This window comes from Gambusia affinis, linkage group LG06 (genome assembly GCF_019740435.1).
Source record: "Gambusia affinis linkage group LG06, SWU_Gaff_1.0, whole genome shotgun sequence".
Classification (NCBI taxonomy): domain Eukaryota; kingdom Metazoa; phylum Chordata; class Actinopteri; order Cyprinodontiformes; family Poeciliidae; genus Gambusia; species Gambusia affinis.
The window spans coordinates 10,432,502-10,451,225 of record NC_057873.1 but is presented as its reverse complement, the minus strand read 5'-3'; the positions used below and the strand labels follow the sequence as shown (position 1 = coordinate 10,451,225).

General features: G+C 37.8%; 1 protein-coding gene across 4 annotated transcripts in view; it reads right to left on the bottom strand.

Moving 5' to 3' along the window:
- Nucleotides 1–18,724, bottom strand: part of zgc:153039 (uncharacterized protein LOC767698 homolog) — a 60,040-nt gene that overhangs the window by 26,195 nt on the left and 15,121 nt on the right. For all 4 annotated transcript variants that reach the window (XM_044119521.1, XM_044119519.1, XM_044119518.1 and 1 more), the window contains 2 exons: nt 5,697–5,854; nt 3,858–3,940 (listed from right to left, as the gene is read on the bottom strand). In XM_044119521.1, coding sequence (XP_043975456.1) covers nt 3,858–3,940; nt 5,697–5,854 — 241 coding nt within the window. The remainder of the gene's footprint in view (nt 1–3,857; nt 3,941–5,696; nt 5,855–18,724) is intronic.

The following is an 18,724-nucleotide window of genomic DNA, read 5'->3' as shown; positions in this document are numbered from 1 at the left end:
GTTAAATCCATTTACACTTTTCTACTACCTCGCATGTTTTTATGATCTAGGATCTATGTTTGCACAAAATTTTACTTCCAACAGTGCCATTTGGAAAAACTCGTGTCCACCGTGCCTACATTGATTTTTGAAGTAATCAACCAGGACAGTGGGACTAATCAGTGCCGAGTCCTTTTTTTTTTTCTTTCAATTTTTTAGTTCTGATTTGTTGTGTATGGTACAAACGTGATTGGATGATAAATAGTCGGTTTTAGTCCTAATGTCATTTTCAATCATTTCCCTGCTCTCCTTTCTGTCGCTTCCAGTTCATTTTCAAGCTCAACTGGTCACAATCTAGCTGCAAAATATAAATGTCGCATTTTCCCCCAGTTTAAAGGTTTTGCTGACCAGTGTGTTCTGAAAAAGGAGCTTCACATTATAGGGTGAAATGGCTCTGTCCTCATTTTTGCTAGGGTTGCATTCCTATGTTTTTTTTTTTTTTTTACTTTTTGATGATATATTAGGAACACATGTAGTTGAAATATGGTAAGTAGAGAAATGAGTTAAACTTCTTCGTAACTATAGTCCTTGGTGATCTGGAAACAAAGTGCTAGAAGGATTGACTTGGAACGAGAGTGAGTCATGGCCTCTAGCGACATGGTTCAGACATCTAATGAGAACACATCCCTGAGAAACAGTTAACAACATGTCCAACTGGGTGGAGATCACACTCAGAATACACTTAAGCACAGTCTGAGTGTGATTATGGGACCTCAACGCTGAGGTGGAGAAGAGGTTAGAAAGGAGGAGTGCTTTTCTTAGCTCCTTGTTATTGCATCCTTGACCCATGAAGAGCAGCATAGAATGAGTGGATCAGTGAAGACGACGTGAATTTACATGAAGTTAGAGGAGCTGTGAGAGGAAAGTTATTTACATGCAGCTGCAAAAAAATAGGGCCAAATTTCCATGAAGCTCGTGCATTGTTGTATAGATCATTCATCAGCAGCGGTTTCTCTGTTTTTATCTAAAGTTTTGACACCAAATTAAATTTTTTCTGGGCAAGACAAAACGGCTAGCTGGGATTAACAAAACAAGAACAGATTTCTTTAAATGCAATACTGCAAATCATATATTGTGCAGTCAAGAAGGGTCCAAACAAAAACAACTTTATCCTCTCTAATCTCTTCTTGAACGTCTCATTTTTCTTTTGTCCTACTTTTGTTTCCATGTTTTTTTTTTTTTTTTTTCTGGGAACTATAATAACAGAAGGCGCCCTGCTCTTTCTTTTCAATTCTGCATTGTCCAAGTGTTCAAAGCCAGATTACAATCAGACTTTTGTCATCAGTTAATCATCCTTATGGTGGAGGAAGACACAGAGAGAAAGAGGACGAGAGCAAATGATCTCTGATGGCGGCAACGACACAGCTAACGATTTCCATCTAATTGCTTCTCCTCAGCTTCTAGAGAGTAGCGAGGGTTGAGGAGAAGAGGATAAGAGGCCCACAGACAGTGAGAAAAAGAGAGGGTGCCAATAATGACAAGCCATTCAGCCTCCAACACTCACCTCTGATAATAATGGTTTAGTCAGGGCTATTTGCCCGTATGATCCTCCGCCTCCTCTTCATCTCTATCCTTACCCTCCTGTCCTTTGGCAATATTTTCTTCAGTTCAAATCGACTTCCCCCCCACCCCACTTTTAACTTGTGATATATAACAGCACCACAAGGTGTTCCAGCTGTTCCTTTCAACTGTGGTCTAATAATATTCCTGGGTTTGCACAGCGATTTGTGTTCAAGTTATGAAACTTTATCTCCAGCCTGCTAATTTGTGATATTGGCAAGGTTACCCTACTGCAAGTTTCACTGGTTTAAATGCAAAACTTTTTAGGGACTTTTAGGGCCATTACAATTACAATTTGAGATCTGTGTAATAAAAAAATAAATAATGCCTATAATTATTTAATAACATCAGCAATAAGTATAACATTTTAAAACCTAAATTGGGGTTATTCTTCTCTGGAAAATTAACAAGTTCTTTCACTTCTAGGTTACCCGGCTACCACATCCTTCTTACACTCTATGGTAAAGCTCCAGGTCATGATGGGTCAGCACAAACTATTATAAATCCACATTTTAATGCTAAATCACTCTAAATATATATGATCAAGGAATTGGTAGTGAATATTGAAATAAAAAATGTTTCTAATTGGAACTCCTTTTAAGCCAGTTTCAGAAAATTGATTTTTAAACGGATAAACTCTGTTCCACAAGCCTTATTACTCATCAGGGCATTGGTTGTTTTAGTACAACTGATTTCCTATTAGAACTGCAACATAAGGAGCAAAAATTACACTTGGTTATTATCTCTAAAAGAAGTTGAGATTTTAAATCATAAACATAAAGGGAAATGTTTCTGTAAATTAGGTCTACAAAATGTACTAAACTATATTACAAGAATGAATACAGAAATCCAACCGTTGCTGTTCAACTGTTGTCCAATCTGAAGCAAAAGGCTTGGTCTGTAAGAAGACAGGGTCTCTGATCTCTAGTGCTGAAAACCTTCAGACAAGACTTCATGCTACAAACAACAAGCGTTTGGGTTGATTTTCACACTCTATCCTGGCTACCTTTCATTTATTCGCCAGAACTACAAGACACTTATTTGAAGCTTCTTGTTTCTCTGAACTCTGCTGCTTTCAGAGCTCAGCAGGAATTATCTGTGTTTTAATGACTTCAACAAACTATGTTAATAAAAGTCTAGGACTGCAATTGCGTCTGTATTCATTTCTTTGGCTTGCTATGCTTTCAATCTGTTTTCACAAAAGAAATAATTGAAGTTTGAACTTTTAAAAGCTACATATCATCTTAGTTATTACAAAATGCTTTGAAATGAACATCAACAATGACAGATTTCCTAGACTTTCTGCTGCATATTTTTGTTTTACTGATTACTTTAAGGGCCATCTTTAAAGGAACAGTTTAGTTGTTTCAAAGCTTGGTTGTGTTTGGGATTCAAAGGATTTGTCAGCTAACTCACAAAAAAACAATTCTTTGATGCGAAATCTTTTGTTTCATACATTGAATAATTGACACACACTTTCTTTTTCTAAACTGTTACTGTGTTTCGAAAATATACTTATTGTCATTGAACATGCTCATGATTAAATATGCGAGCAGTGTGTTTTATTATAAAAGGACCAAGACGGACAATTAGACAAAAAGGCCAAAGTGTAAAAATATTGAAATAGCATCAATGTGCAGTATATTCCTGTAAAAAAAAAACTTCACAAACACAATCACTTGCAACTGACTATGGATGTAACACGAATGTTGTATTTTGTAGATGAGTCATTATTAGTCTGTTGGTACTTTTCTTTGATTTGAAAGAAGTAGCAAATATAGTGGATATAGAAAGGTGCACACACTTGTTAAAAGCTGAAGTTTTTCTAACGAACAAAAACTGGATGCTTGAGCTTCCTCTTAGTTGAAATTTGTTTTTATAAAGTTTTAGTATTCACTTTTCTTTTTTATATGCATTATTTATTTTATTTTCAGTTTTCTGAATGCTGTCACACACATTACAGATTGCCATCATTACAATCTTAAATATGAAGATTGTAATAGCAAGTTTTTGAACGACTAATACTTGGGATTTTTAAGTTCGTCTAAATTTCCTTGTCCACATAAAACTAGCTTAAACAAGTAGAAAAGTACTATATTGTATTAAAAAGGCATAAGTTGGAAATCCTTTAAAGCACACTTCAAGTTGACATTTTGAAGAATACTTTGCACAAACTAGCAATGTCCACACAAAGTAATGTGTATTTGCTTCTAAAAGTCTTAAAATGCCTTGTTTTGTACTGGTATATCTCTACTAACCTGCACCAAGAACCAGGACATGAGCACAGCAACCCACGGGTTGCCACTGTGGGATGTCTTCTTAGCTAGACACAGCACCTTACCTGTAGGAGTAAGTGACATATATAAAAGGTTATAGGAAAGTTCTCAAAGGGGAAAAAAAACATTAATTGACAAACTTTAAATCAGGGGTGCCAAAAGTCAGACCTTGAGGGCCAGCATCCTGCATGTTTTAGTTCTCTCCCTGGTGGTAGTAATCATTTCAGCAAGTCAATGTTCTTCTTAGGCCTCTATTGAGCCATCATTTGATCCAGGTGCACAAAACCAGGGAGAGAATTAAAACACGCAGGTTGCCGGCCCCCCAAGAACCAACTTTGGACACCCCTGCTTTAGATGGTCAACCAAAAAACCTGCAGTAACCGGGTGATATAATCATATCAGTATGAAACTCTGGGGAAAGTTTTGGATACCTCCCCTGGAGATTGTTGTAATGTTTAAGAAGCATTAAGGCACTTCTGAAGGTGAAACAGTCAAACACCTGCGCTAGCAAATTGTACCTAATAAAGTGGCCTGGCAATATTTACAAGATCACCAGCGTATATCAGTATTTAGACTAGGAATGGCAAGCTTTAATAACCCTGACATTTAAACAGATTTCTGTAATTAACCCCGCATCTGGTCTAAAAACAGAGAACTAGAGTAGGCGGCAGAGACGGTGAGAGAAAAACTGAGCCGATGAGTCGCTTTATTTAATAACTCACCGCCACTTGGTTTGCTGGAAGACAGTGCTCCCACATACCTGTCATACCTCAGACAACATTCTCTTTCGGCCATCACATTCTGACTTTAGAGGTGGGTGACTGACTCATGACTGACTGACAGAAACACACAGTCCCGTATGGAGGTAGAATGAAGTGGTGGGCGATGGAGAAATCTGCGTTTCAGAGTAAATTTCACACCTGATAAAGAAGCTGAATTAAATCAGTGAGACTTTTAAGTCAAATCAATGCAGCAGTGGGAGGGGGCGGAGAGAGGCAGGACAGCGCTGAAGGAGTTGGAGATTAGCAAGTTATAGAGAAGAAAGAGATTGAGATGTGTGGGAAGAAAACTCCAGAGTGTACGTGTTAGGAAACTGACATCCATCAGTCAGTCCGCACAGGACAGTGGCAAGGTTAAGCACAGAGCTGCATGCATGAATGACAAGAACACACACAAACGTACAACCGGTGTGATCACAGTCACAAATATCTGCTGTTCCTCCTCAACTTTTATGGTTCCACAGCCGCCAACTTCTAATTAAACTAATTCATTTGATTTATGTTAACCCTTTGGTTGTTGGGGTGTAGGCAAGCCTGAGTCAGCTGCTTCTTTTGATCGCTCTACAGACAAACTTGTGCTAATAAATTCATTTATCTCCCCTAAAGTACACACTGGAGCTTGAGTACATGCAAATGGAAACAGGCGGACAAATAAAATATGCTTAAAAAAAAAAATAAAAGAGAGAAGAAGGATGGCACTCACAGTTAATAATGAAAAAACAGCAGGCAGGACAGACTCACACAGAGAAGTAATGAAAATCACACGTGCTGCATAAACTTGATATGCCAGTGACTTTCACAGAGACAGAGTTTGTGTTTAAACTTTTAAATGGCGGTAAATTACACTTCTATCAGAAATACCACATACTTCTCCTCCCTGTCCCGAGATATCCGGATGGCTTTGTAGGCTGAAGCTTTTGCTTTGAATAGCTCTCTCATCGCCCTTTCAAAAACCCAAGAGCTTCTAATGTTAAAGCTTCAAAATGGCATCAAAGTGATAAAGAACATTTGCTCCACTGCAAAGCTTCGTCGCTTTACCCACCGAATAAGTCATCCTTCGCCAAGGCATACAGGATGCGAGAGGCTCCGATGAGATTGCTCATTGAGGCAGAGATCGTAGAGGAATAAACTCCAATGATGACGAGGGGCTCCCAGATGTTGATGTCCCTCAGAAAACTGTAATCCCTCTGAAGGAGAACACTGCAAAAGTAAAAAGTAAAGAGTTTAACCCATATGATCATGATATCACTTTGTAATCAAAGCAGGTCCTTGTTTGACAAAGCAGAGCAGACATGTTTGAAGAAAGATAATTATTTCACACGAGGAGGCAGAACTTTTTAAGAAGTTTAAACACTTTCAGCCTTTTTTAAAATTTGTGAACCTAAAATAAATTTTAAAACATTACAAACATTTAGGTTACTTACACTAGATAATCATTGAATGTCCATTGATTAAATACTAATCTATATAAAAAAAAAAAAAAAAAACACATTACAAATAAATTACGTGAAGCAAGTAAATTACTTGCTTTTCTGATACAAATACCAGTATGTCTTGACTTTTAGGTTAATCTTCTAGTAAAGCAGGTAAAAACAGTCCTATAACATCAGGGTTGAATATAAAGACAAAAGATGAAAGAAACCCTTAAATTGAGATTAAATCTGATTTTCACAAAACAGAGACTTCAAAACTATTCATTCCTCTTAAATATTCCTCATTTCCCACCTCTACAACCACAAATGTACTTTACAGATGTTTTGTACAATATATCAATGAAAAGTATTTTGTTACACAAAACAGCAAAAAAAAACTAAACTTAAGTCCTATATAAAAACAAATGAATGAGACTAGGTGTCATTTAAAACCCAGTTGTTCTGGGGGTAAAATGTGCTTGTGTCCACTAGAAAAAGAACAAGATTGAGGTGATGATTACTCTGAGGATGTCTAATGAGGAGGTCCAGAAATACAGAGACCACCACAGTGAATGTGCGTGGACGAACAGGAGATTGTGCTCGATACATGGAAAAAGAGAGATCAGAAAGTACAAAAAACTCTGAAGGGTGTGTGTGATTATGGCCTGCTCCCCACCTCCTTTCAATACAACACAGCTAGGGAGATGAGAATTAAAGCACAGGGTTTCTCCCTCCCCTGATCCATCTCAATCTTTCTTTGTGGCTCAATTCTGTCTCTCTCTCTCACACACACACACCCCAAATCCCCCCCACACACAAATCCAATCCATCTATTCCCCTCCTGCATCACCTCCATCTCCCTGATTCTGATGTTTGAGAGGTTTTTCTAGCTTTTCTGTCTCAGTCCTCATTTTATTTCAACTCTGATCCATGACCGCACTCATTTTCTCGTCGTCCCTCCCCTCCTTCCCACCTAATTAATACTCTTATCACGTTTTCTTTCAGGTCCACTGATTTTAATACTTATTATTATGGCCCTATTAGGTATTGTTCACTCCATCCAAATGTCTGAGAAGATTATCATTTCATATGGAGTCCAAAAGGCAGTAAGCACACTCACTCACAAGCACACATAGACACCGACACAAAGGATTTCAGGGTGAATCGTGTGAACCAGGACCCTGCGGAGAAGCCACATTGCTGCAGTTTTTTTCAGTTGCCACTTTGGATTGTAGGGATGCAGAATATTACCAGCATGTCATCAGTAAATACACCGACATATCTTGGTAAAATGCTTTTAAGGTAAATTTTTAATTAGTTGTTGGGACTTGACATTTGTTAGTGAATCAGAATCATCCAAGCTTTTGGAACAGGGCGATATCTACAGTTCTGGCTAAAATGCACTCATTCCTTTAACACTGTTTTATCACAAGAAAAATGTTCTAGTTTTGAATCCCAGCCTAAAGTCTTTCTGCATAGAGTTTAGGGCCAAAATTAAGAGTATTGTGCGAATGGCAGTGGCTACTTCTAATTTGAAACCAGCTACTGATATGATTAAGGCAGTGATTCTCAATTCCGGTCCTCACGACCCCTGTCTTACATATTTTAGGTGTTTCCCTTCTGCCACACACCTGGATTGAATATTCTGGTGATTAACAGGCTTCTGCAGCACTTGATGGTCATGCAATCATTTGAATCAGCTGTTCTGGAATAGAGGTACATCTAAAACATGCAGAGCAGGGGGACCTGAGGACTGGAATTGAGAAGCACTGGATTAAGGAAAGGATGGCACCATTAATTGAGAATTCAACTTGTATTAGCGATGGAGAGGCCAGTGACTAGCATGCCTAGTCATTAGTCTCTCTTGTCTATTCAAGCTGATCTCCTGCTGGAACAGAGCAAGTCAAATTTAAGACAGTTTAAGAATGGTTTAATGCCACCTTGAACGACAATTAAGCCCATAATATCCATAGATATGAGGGATTGATGGGTGAATTTGCTGCCAAAACGCTAGCAAGGTTTAGCAGGTAGCTGCTGGTAGCCTCAAGCACTTTGAGTCAATGAAGAGGTTTTTGTGCAACTCAAATCTTTCGCCCAACAGAAAAGTTCTGCAAGAAAAAATACTCTGCAATGACAAAACATAGGCGTAAGGCCAACTTGCATTTAATAACAATATATATTTAAGGCATTTTAAGCCCTTAATTTTAGAACACTTCTCCATTTCAGGGGTTGTCCTCTGCGTCTCTGTGTGGTCATGTGATGGACTGGTGACCTGTTCAGGGTGCACTCTGCCTCTACCCCAATGAACACTGGAGATAGGCACAAGCCTCTAGCAATTCAGAAACAATAAGGAGAAATGGGATGAATGAGACATTAAAGAGGAATAACAGAAGTCTTTTTTCATATTTTGAAGTCAGGCCTGAGATGCTTTCCTTCCAAAACGGTGTGACCTCAGAGGACGGAGGTGGCATGGAGAAGTGATCTATAAGGGTGCATTCAGACCAGATAGTCCGGTAGACTTGGTTCGATTGGGGACTAAAATTGCAACATTTGTTACATTTTCAGAACTGTAGTTTGCGTTCACACTACGCTGTGTCAAACAACTAAAAAATCTGTTCCCCCCTTCGCCTGCGGGGGCGCTGCACCAAGATCTACTGCAGAAATCAACACAAAACCTGTTAAGATCAGCGCAATTTCCTTATTCACAAAAAGTAAACAAAAAAGGAGCTGTGTCAGAATTCAGCGGTTGTAGGATTTCTTCATTCATATACATTACTGGTTTGGACATCACCTGGTAGCCGCTAATGTTAGCAACGCTCCTGCAGGCACCATTACCTGCAGGAGGTAATGGTGCCTCCTGCAGTGAGTCTGTCCACTAAACCAGGCTGTTCCAATGTGGGATGAGCAGGAATCAGTCAAAAAATTATCTCAGCGCCTTTATTTCTTACCCGATTGCTATAAATATGACTTAAATTAAAGCTGAGAAAATTGCTGATGTTTTTAAGTATTACCCCTTGACATAAGTCTATAAGCATTTTGATTTCCATCAAGATGCAAGAGAGGACTAAGCAAATTGCTCTTTTATATTGGTGAATAATTACATAATTGCTGCTGTTAATTTTATTAGTTTGTCAAAATGTAACAAATCATGACTGACATACCTTATGTATGGGACATATGAAATATGTCATCCTATTTGGTGATTAAATATTCTAACAACCAAGACAATTAGTCCCGTTTGTCATTCATTAAAGTTTTAAAAATTGCAGCTGCTGCAGAGCGCTACAGAAATGGGGATTTAAGCTGAACAGTAAAACAACTTTAAACCATTTACATTCTGCTTTTCCTTGCTTTCTGTGTCGGTCAGAGCAGAGAGTACCGTAATATATTGACCAGAATGTCCTGCACTGTTGCCAACTTCCTCCTTTTGAAATGGTCTCTAGTCACGTTGCATTCAGACAGGTTTTCTACCATTTTAGTGTTCAGTTTGCTTCAGAGTTCAGAGTTTGCTTTTTAAGTCTGTTTTGGAATTCAAATTTGCATTCTGATCTCCTCCCCAAAAAAATCTGACTTTCTAGACAAACGGATTAGAGTTTGATTCAGGACTCTAGTTCTGGGTTGGTCTGAATGCACCCTAAGTTACCAAGGGAGGTTGACATAATGCATGGTCTAGTGTGAAGTTTTTATGTTATGACAACATGACAGACATCCTTAATGGTGTTAAGTTCGGTGTTAGTGAGGAAATATTGGCTTTTTAACTTGAAATATGATTGCTGGATTTATACAATTTAGAACTCGTTAGAATTTAAACTTCCCAATGAACGCAGCCTGAATCAACAAATAATCACAAATCTATGATAGCTTAAATTAAGGAAACTGGTCACAATTAATATATTTGTCAACAGACAAGAGCCACTAAACTGAATGTGTCTGTAAAACAAAATAGTTCAAACCACTGAAAGATTTTTAACTTTGTGTGTGTGTGTGTTTATCAGAGAAGAGGGTCATAACATGTCACTTGAATATTAATTTCTTTGATGTGGAACAGAAGCTAAATTAATCTGGAAAGCTTGACATTTCCTAAATGGCTCTCCAAAACAAAGAGGCAGCAAACTGGACAACAGTGATGATAAATGGTACGAGTTTGTATGAGAGGAGGGAGGGAGAGAGGGTAAAGTCAATATATCGAGTTATAGCAGAATGCACAATATGTTTTTATGGAGGCACGTTTTTCCCCCTTTACAAGCTGTGTATTCATTACTCGGAATATTGTACATGTATGTATGTGACCGTGTGTGGGTGGCTATGTAGTTGTGCTAGTGATCGTAATTATTGATCAGATCATCCAGCTCAAATGAGCTCTGCTGTAGAAATAAAGAGGGGAACAAAAGCATGAGAGATTAAAGGAGCTTGTTTAGAAAAGAGGAGGAAACACAGCTCAGGGACTAAAATGAGCCCACAGAGATTGTTCGGTCGATTGTTCTCTCTCCTGCCATCAAGCTCCAGCCTTCAGCTCATTTGTTTACCATTTTTATTCATGCCATCAATTGTGTATTCATGCGTATTCATATTTTAATCCATCATCCTGTGTGTTTGTGTGTCTGATAATTCACCTGCGCCTTTGTCGAACATTATGGATTAATTATGCGTTATTTCTCAAATGGGATGAAAAATTAAGCGCTGACACCAAGGGCGGGCGGCACGCATGTGTTTAGGTGTAAAAAATAGAAACCAACTGGAAGTCACAAGAAGTTCTTGTTTAATTCTTGGAGTGAGAGTAACAATTAAAGATCATCCAGTCTAATGCTCATATAGAATGCCAATTGAAGACTGGGATGTGATCAGCGCTAATTACATTGAAGGTTTTGGCAGGTAACCAACATTGTGTCATACTCACAGCACCATTAAGTTATCATTAGTGTTAAAAGAGTACATGAATGACAGAAAAGTTTATCAAAATGGCCACTTTGCTGGAAGCTTCTTCTTTTTCTTTCTGATACAAGAAATTCTTAAATGTAAAAATAAGCTTTCAAAAGTAAATACACCCTCCTTTGATTCAAAAGGACAACTGGAAATAACCCGATTCAATGAAATACAATCCCAACGCCGTAAAAAACAAAACAAAAAAAGAGCAATAAGTCATTAGCTTAGACTAAATCATGTACCAGCATCAGTAGCTTTGTGGTTCAACGAAAGAAAAAAATGTTTAAGAAAACCAGAAATTAGTTTAATTAATCAAACACTGGGTTCAAAATTGACAAGATGTGAACAAGGAACTTCAAACAGGGTAACAATTTCCGTCTTTTCTTTTTAGTTACGCAAGAATACTCAGCTAGAGAGTAAACGTGGGGGAAAATCTCTACACAAAACACGTGAAAAGTTAATCTCCAGACTTCGCCATAGTGCCCCTCTCCCTCACCTCTCAGTGATCTGTTTGATTATACCTCAACTTTGGTTGGCACTTGAGTTTGGACATGTCCTCAAAAAGGCAAAAAGAGTCAGCGGCATCAGAGATAAAAAGACTGCAGGAAGTCAGTAATACATCACATGCACTCTCTCTCCACTCTTGTCCACCTCTTCTGTTACTTAGCGATGTAGGAGAGCAGATGTAGGCATTGCTCAGTAGCAACTGAGAAGTGGAGAAATAGGAGGACTTCCCAAATTGTTTTACTATTATGAACTAACTAAAAATGATAAATACAATAACACCAGACATGAGAAATTACAATTTCAGTCTGTTACATCTGTCCTGCTACAAAACAAACTTATATACAAACTTAACAATTTCTAGTCTAAGTAAATACATTAAATTCTGGATGTTAATCATTATTAATGAAATGCCAATTTCAAAATAATCACAAAATCTTGGAGGCAGCAGGTAATGCATTTAACTGAGAATACTTTCAGGAAAGCTTAACAGTTTTACAAAGATATATCAACTAATCATAGTAGGAATAATTGCTTTCACTGCTGATTTGTTCCTCCTTGTCATTAATGATGATTAACTACCTAAATTTCACTCGGTTAACAAAAAATGTGGAACTGAAATGTCGATTACATATGTTGTGTAGAACCAGTGCAAAGCTGTACATAAAGTACAAAACAGGCAAAATTAGTCTATTGTATCAAAGAAAATAACTGACTATGAAGGGCTTTGCATCTTGATTTATGGTCCAATACAGGAGTAAAGAAATGTAAGAAATCCAATTTCCTCTCCAAGTTTACTCTGCTATTTACACTGTAAGATAACTTTGTTAATAACTTGGTGTAATTAAAAAGTTGGTTCATTTCAATGGATTGCTTCATTATATTAGGTTATGAAGAAATCCTTACGTGCTCATTCCTTTACCCTTGCAAGCAAAGCACCACATTAAAGAAAAGCCCTTGAAATACTCAACCTTGGTCATATTTCAACAAGTCCTTTGGTGTAAAATATTTTACCGTGCAACAATCTTCACAATGGTTCATGTAGAGTGAGAAAATTATATAGAGCAACCACTGCATTTATTTTGTGCAGCAATTAAAAAGTAAATGTTGATCCTGGTATAAGAGGTGATGGTAATTACTGCATTCCATGGAGAGAGGGAACAAACAACTCACTATTAGTAAGAGGGAAGGTAAGTTGATGGGTTTTTTTTTTTTTTTTCAAATCTAGCACAGGTCAAACTCCACAATCTCAAAATGCATATTTTACTAAATGCCTCCATTTCCTAAATGGCCACTTGTAAAAAGCCCCCTTCCATCTACTGCAAGCTCTCTTTTACAAACTTTAAGGCTAAAGATCAACGTGAAAAAGACTTCTATTAATTTTTCAGTGCGAATATGTTGAATCATATTTTTCGCAGAGAACAGTCTGAATAAAAGTGCCAGGTTCTTACAAGTGCAGTGTAATCATAACTATTGTTGAATGTCAAGAGTGATATAAAAGCATACTACCTTGGCTCTACGACATGAAAAGGGGGACTACTTTACACCATGCCAGTGGTGAAGAACAATAAAGAACCCGTTTTGCATGGAAAGGCAGAATAGAAACCCTTCGAGCATAATTTGAAAATAAAAACCCGAGCAGAAACTGGCTGAACACACAACTCTATATTCACAGAAGGCCAATGTTACTTTACAGTGCCTGCATTTGAAACCACTTTTCTTGGAATAAGCTTCTCAGAGACACCTGAATTGACTCCATAGCAACAAATGCACCAGCAGAGAACTAGACCCTTTACCGCCGGGATTTAACATTGGTCTCTAAACCCAGTTCTCCTTGACCTTGTAGGTAGTGTCAGAGTGTCGCCACAGTACGCTGGGGATAAGGATGATGCACAGAGATGGAGCAAGTAGCAGCTGAGGGAAAGGACCAAAACAGAAAGCAAAAACACAGAGTGAATGAAGGGATGGAAGAGACAGAGAGGGAGGCAAGAGGGGAGGGGCAGAGTTAAGTGCTCTCAGGAGAGTAGACTGTGGTTAAGGATTATTAAATGGGATCAATAACTAACAAGGCCTCTGCGTGCACAAAACACACACAGAGTCTCCGCCTTTTTTCCCCTCTATCATCCTCTCCTCAGTCCCAAGCCTTTTCTTCCCTCATAAAACTGCAGATGAAAGTCTAAGCTTTTTATTGGTTTGTCTTTCTCGTTTATATTTGAACATGTTTAAAAACATCTTTCCTTGATATTGCTTTCCATTTAGTCTGTTTTCAGCTGCTCATTTTCACTATTTCTGGACACATAAATAGTAACAAAATTTGTGATTAAAGTATTTAACATGGGTGTGACGCAAATTTAACTAAACTACAAAACACACTATGGATTGTCAACAACAGAGAGGGACTAATTCTCCCTTTGAAACATCTCATTAATCACCTGCTTGATTCAAAGCGAAGTACCTCAAATAAGGATGCTTTGATTTAGGTATTTCTGATACTTGTTGCACAAGTGTGTAAAGCCCCCTTTTTCATTTGTCTTCCATTGTTGCGCAAGATGATGGTGAAACACTTAGTTTCCCCATCTGTTCAGCATTACCGCAATTGCTTGATTCAAAGCTCTGTATAGTAAGATCTATGAAACTGCTGAGCATGCAGCCTGCTGATCTGATGATCAATGACAAATCTGTTCAATGGGACATTAAGCAATGGCAATGTACAAACCTCCAAACTGGAAATGGTTGTTGCTAAAGTAAATGTAGTTCATCATATCAAATATCTTCAAGTGTGATAGCCAAATTCAGTCAGCATGCAGCTCTGTGCTCTGTGTCACAAGACAAAATAATAAAAAAATAAATAATCGAGAAATGTTGCAAATACAATAGGCCTTTGGCAGCGCTTCGCTGCTCAGGCCTAATAAAGTTCCCAAAGCCTACCATACTTCACTACAGCAGTGGGCTGCTCACCCAGAGTGACAAAGTCTTTCACATTTTTTAGACTCATTGACGTCCTTTGAAAACTTTTAATCTCTTCAGTTCTAAAGTGAAATGCTTCATCGAATCAGCTTTTATAGTTACCTTGATGAATTCATTGAATTTGACCTTGTAGCTCTTTCACTAGCAAAACAGAAAATGCCCCAACCATAAAGGTTTCAAATTGTCACAAAACTGCTTTCATGTTTTATTTTAAGATTGCTTCCAACTGGTGCAATTAACATGAAACAATGGTCAGTAGATTTTAGAGTTGCAGTCAGCTATAAATTATATAAAAAAAAATAAATAAATAAAAAATTGGATGGCATCCCTGTACAAATAATTGAGACTTGATCAGCACAAACCTAAACTAGATCACATCACTGTCATGTGTTCTGCTGTATAAAATTTATAGAGAACACAGTTTCTGTCTACCATGACTTAAAATATTTTTCTCTCCTCTACCTGGTTAACATTCAGTCATGTTTTCCTTCATTATGTTCAATAACATCTCATGAGGCCATGGAGTAAAAGATAGAAGAAGGAATTTTGTTTTAGGAATACATGATAGGTGGTGTTTAAATTAACATCAATACAGCCAATGTTAGTAATGTTTTTAATATATCTTTATTGGTCCCATAAGGAAAACTGAACTGATATCAACCGATGGCATTAATATCATCGAGTGGGTGGCCATGTAGTGTTTTCAGTGAAACAACTCATGTAGGACCGTTTCCCTGAAGCAGAGAAGGAATATTAATGGCATGGTAATTTTTCTCACAGAAAGGGAATAATACTGGTAAGTATCAATCAGTAAAAACAGCAATATTGTTATATCTGATATCAATATTGTCCCAAATTCTCATATCAGTGCATTCATATTTCATTATCTTGACTTGGATAATATTTGCTCTAAAGCACTGATTGTTGGGGTTGTAAAAAGAAGACCAATATTTTTCTTCAAGATCTTCAAGATTCAGTCCAACTCTCATTTCTCCTTTAGCTCCATTTTCTTTCCAAGGGAAGCAGCTTTTTATTCAGAAAGAACACAGCATTTGGAAGATTTGGCCTGTGATCCTACCATTGTTAAACCCCCTTCTTCAAAAGTGAACATAATCACTGCAGTGAAGAGATAACCAAAAAAAGAGAGCGTGGCTGATGGATGAATGGGTGGATGATAGACAAGGAGATGATGGAGGTAGGAGAAGTGGAAGCCAAATAAGCTGCTGTGGGGTGATAGAACCTGACAATGGGACAGGGAGGACGAGAGCGTGGAAAAAGCAGAGCAGGGATGTTAGACTTATCTCTGTCCAGGAACTACAGTTTCACATTTCTTTTTTCCTGGTTTTAAAAAAGGGAGAAGAAAAAAAAAAAAAACATCCCGACAGTCTCCCAGATTTCAATCAAAAATGTTATAGATATTCTGTGTCAGTAGGAGGCAGTAACAACATCAACATTTAAATAAGATCTTGAGCATTAAGTCAAGGGTTTAAGATTTAAAACAAATCTCCAAAACAACTGCAGATTCTGTTTTGCAAAAATATTTAGATTACATGTGGATGGGAGGTTCAAATACCACAAAAAAAATCATTGCTTTGGAAAATATTAGTGTTGGTAAAGACAGGGTCCAATGAACATAGGCACCAGAAATGTGTTCTATCTTAAGGATAACTGGATATTTTTATCTTCAGAATTGGGGTAAAGTCAGTATTGTGCAGAAAGAAAATAAGGTGAAAGATTCATATTATTGGCAGAGGTTCAGAAGGAGTAAAAACAAATTGCACAAAGTTAGCATGAGAGTACATGGAAAATTTGTTTTCATTAGAATGGAGGCAAACAAAAGTTTAAGGGAAACTGTTTGAAAACAGATGAATCAGACACAGAATGTGACGAGACAAGAGCTGAGAAGACAAGATAGACAGAGGCACCTCGGAGGGGAGGGAGGGAGAGTGGATTTTACCCAGATTCACAAAGCTGCATGTCGGAGATAGCAGCACAAAAGAAGGCCTGGCAGATTCAAATTAATATCATTATCAAGTCAGGTTATTAATACAAAGACGTCTATAGCACAGGGTGGGATAAGCCCACAGGTCACAGACATGCAGCATTGTGGGAGTCAATTATATGATCACTTACACACACCCACAAAGAAGTCAGTCAAGCCAAATAGAAAATAATTCAATAAAGCATTTTTAGCAAGGAAGGCATATTATTATTATATTAAAAAAAGAGTTTTAATATTATATACAAACAGCACAGAAGTTTGAGTGATTATTTCTTTATCAGGTCTTCGGGTTCTGGCCTGCGCTACATCTCCAGAACACACCATGGAGAAGCAGCATTCAGCCTCTAGGCACCACAAATCTAGAACAAACTTCCAGAAAACTGCAAAACATCAATATTGGCTGATCTCAGCTTTTTTTAAGTATGTGTATTGGTCCAATAAATAAAACTGAGCCCATGTTAACAGTGTGGTCAGAGGTGTGGTCATTTTTTTCCAACCTGATATATATATCTAGTTATCGGCCATAACAGCAATATTAATACTACTACAATTTTTTAGATTTGTGCTTCCCAATAAACCCAATTCAAATGAACTTTCTTGTTCAGCCAAGTACATATTTAAGAAATATTATGAGCTGATTACTGCATCAAGGGGTATAAAAGCTGTAAAAAGCTCTAGTTCTGTTACTCTCTAATGGTTGTACGCTCTTCCTGAAATGTAAAGGAATGACAGAAGAAGTGTTGGAGTTGTTGGAATGTTTACACCAATGCCTGAAGCATAAATTATCGCACCGTTACCCTCCCCCATTTGAAGCTGTGCATTGTTAGTCAACTACATTTACAAATCTTGATGTTTATCAAACATGGATAGAGACAGTGTGGAGTCACTGATGCAGCCACTCCAGGTTTGAGTCCTAGCTCTATTTACTGCATGTCATCACTTTTTCAGCCGAAGTTTCTGACCTTGAATAAAGGTCATTAGTCCCAAATAAATTTTTTGAAATAAGTATTATAATAAAAAGTTATTATAGCTGGAATAACATGTTACAATATGTTATACTGTTTCAATAAGAATAATTGCTGTGTCACCGTTCTAGACAAATCACAATAATTTTACATATTTTTGGCCTGTTTTTGTGGCAACGTTTCACACGATGTTATGAAACTGTCAGAATGTCATACCTGTCTATGCCAAACCAACATCAGAGTAAAACAACTCAGTTTGTAGATACACTTGAGTACTGACATAAAATTTATACATTACATACACACTACTAAGACAGGTTGATAATGTAGCGACAGGGCAATCAGTCATGGCTGGTTGGGTGGTCACTGGAGGTTAATAGATTCCCCCCTCTCATACCCTCAGGTAGTCTCCTTTCCTTCCCCGGCACTTTTAATGTTCTGGCATGCTTTGTCAAAATAGACTATATCTGTGTCCACTCTATTAACAGTCTGTAAAGAAGGTGCACAGACAACTAAAGCTTTCTTTCTTTCAACAATGTTAATTATCAGCAGCTGGAAAGGAGTAACTACGTTGCATAGTTCCTGACTCACTTTAAGCAGGTATATAAAACATTTCCTAAATTGGGAATTGGTGACAGTTGTGACTGGGTACAGAAAATAAGCTTTTTTAAAATGTTTTGAGTCAAACTCCATAATGTTCTGTATGGCAAGATACAATAATAAGGGATTTGTCTGTTTAAAATCTCCCCAGACATTTTAAAACTCCCACTAAACACAAATATCTCAACATTTTGAACATTGTTGAGACGTGCTGTAGCCCATGTTTGTCCAGCTCCAGCCATCAAGGGCTGGTGTCCTGCCAGTTTTAGATGCATCTCTGCTTCAACAACATTTGATTCAAATGGTCCAACTACATCCTCAGCATGTCATAAAGTTTTGCAGAGGCCTGCTAATGAACCATCTTTCGATTTAGGTGTGTTGAACCAGGGAAATAACTAAAACACGTAGGATGCCGGCCCTTAAGGACAGATTTTGGACATCACCGCCAAATCAGTTTCAGTAGGTGTCAACTCTGAGTCTCCTGACCTCATTCCCTGTTATAATGAGTGCATGCTGTCAACGGCTCACACCTGTGTGAAGGGAGATGTTGGGAAACTGTCCACTGCCTCGGCTCAGGTAGCCCAGGCACCCATGGACAAATTCGCTTCTAAAAGTTTAAAATTTATACCGTTCTAATGGAAAAGGACTTGAATTTGCATGAGGCAGAAATCTAAATAAACAGTCTGATTTGAAAGTT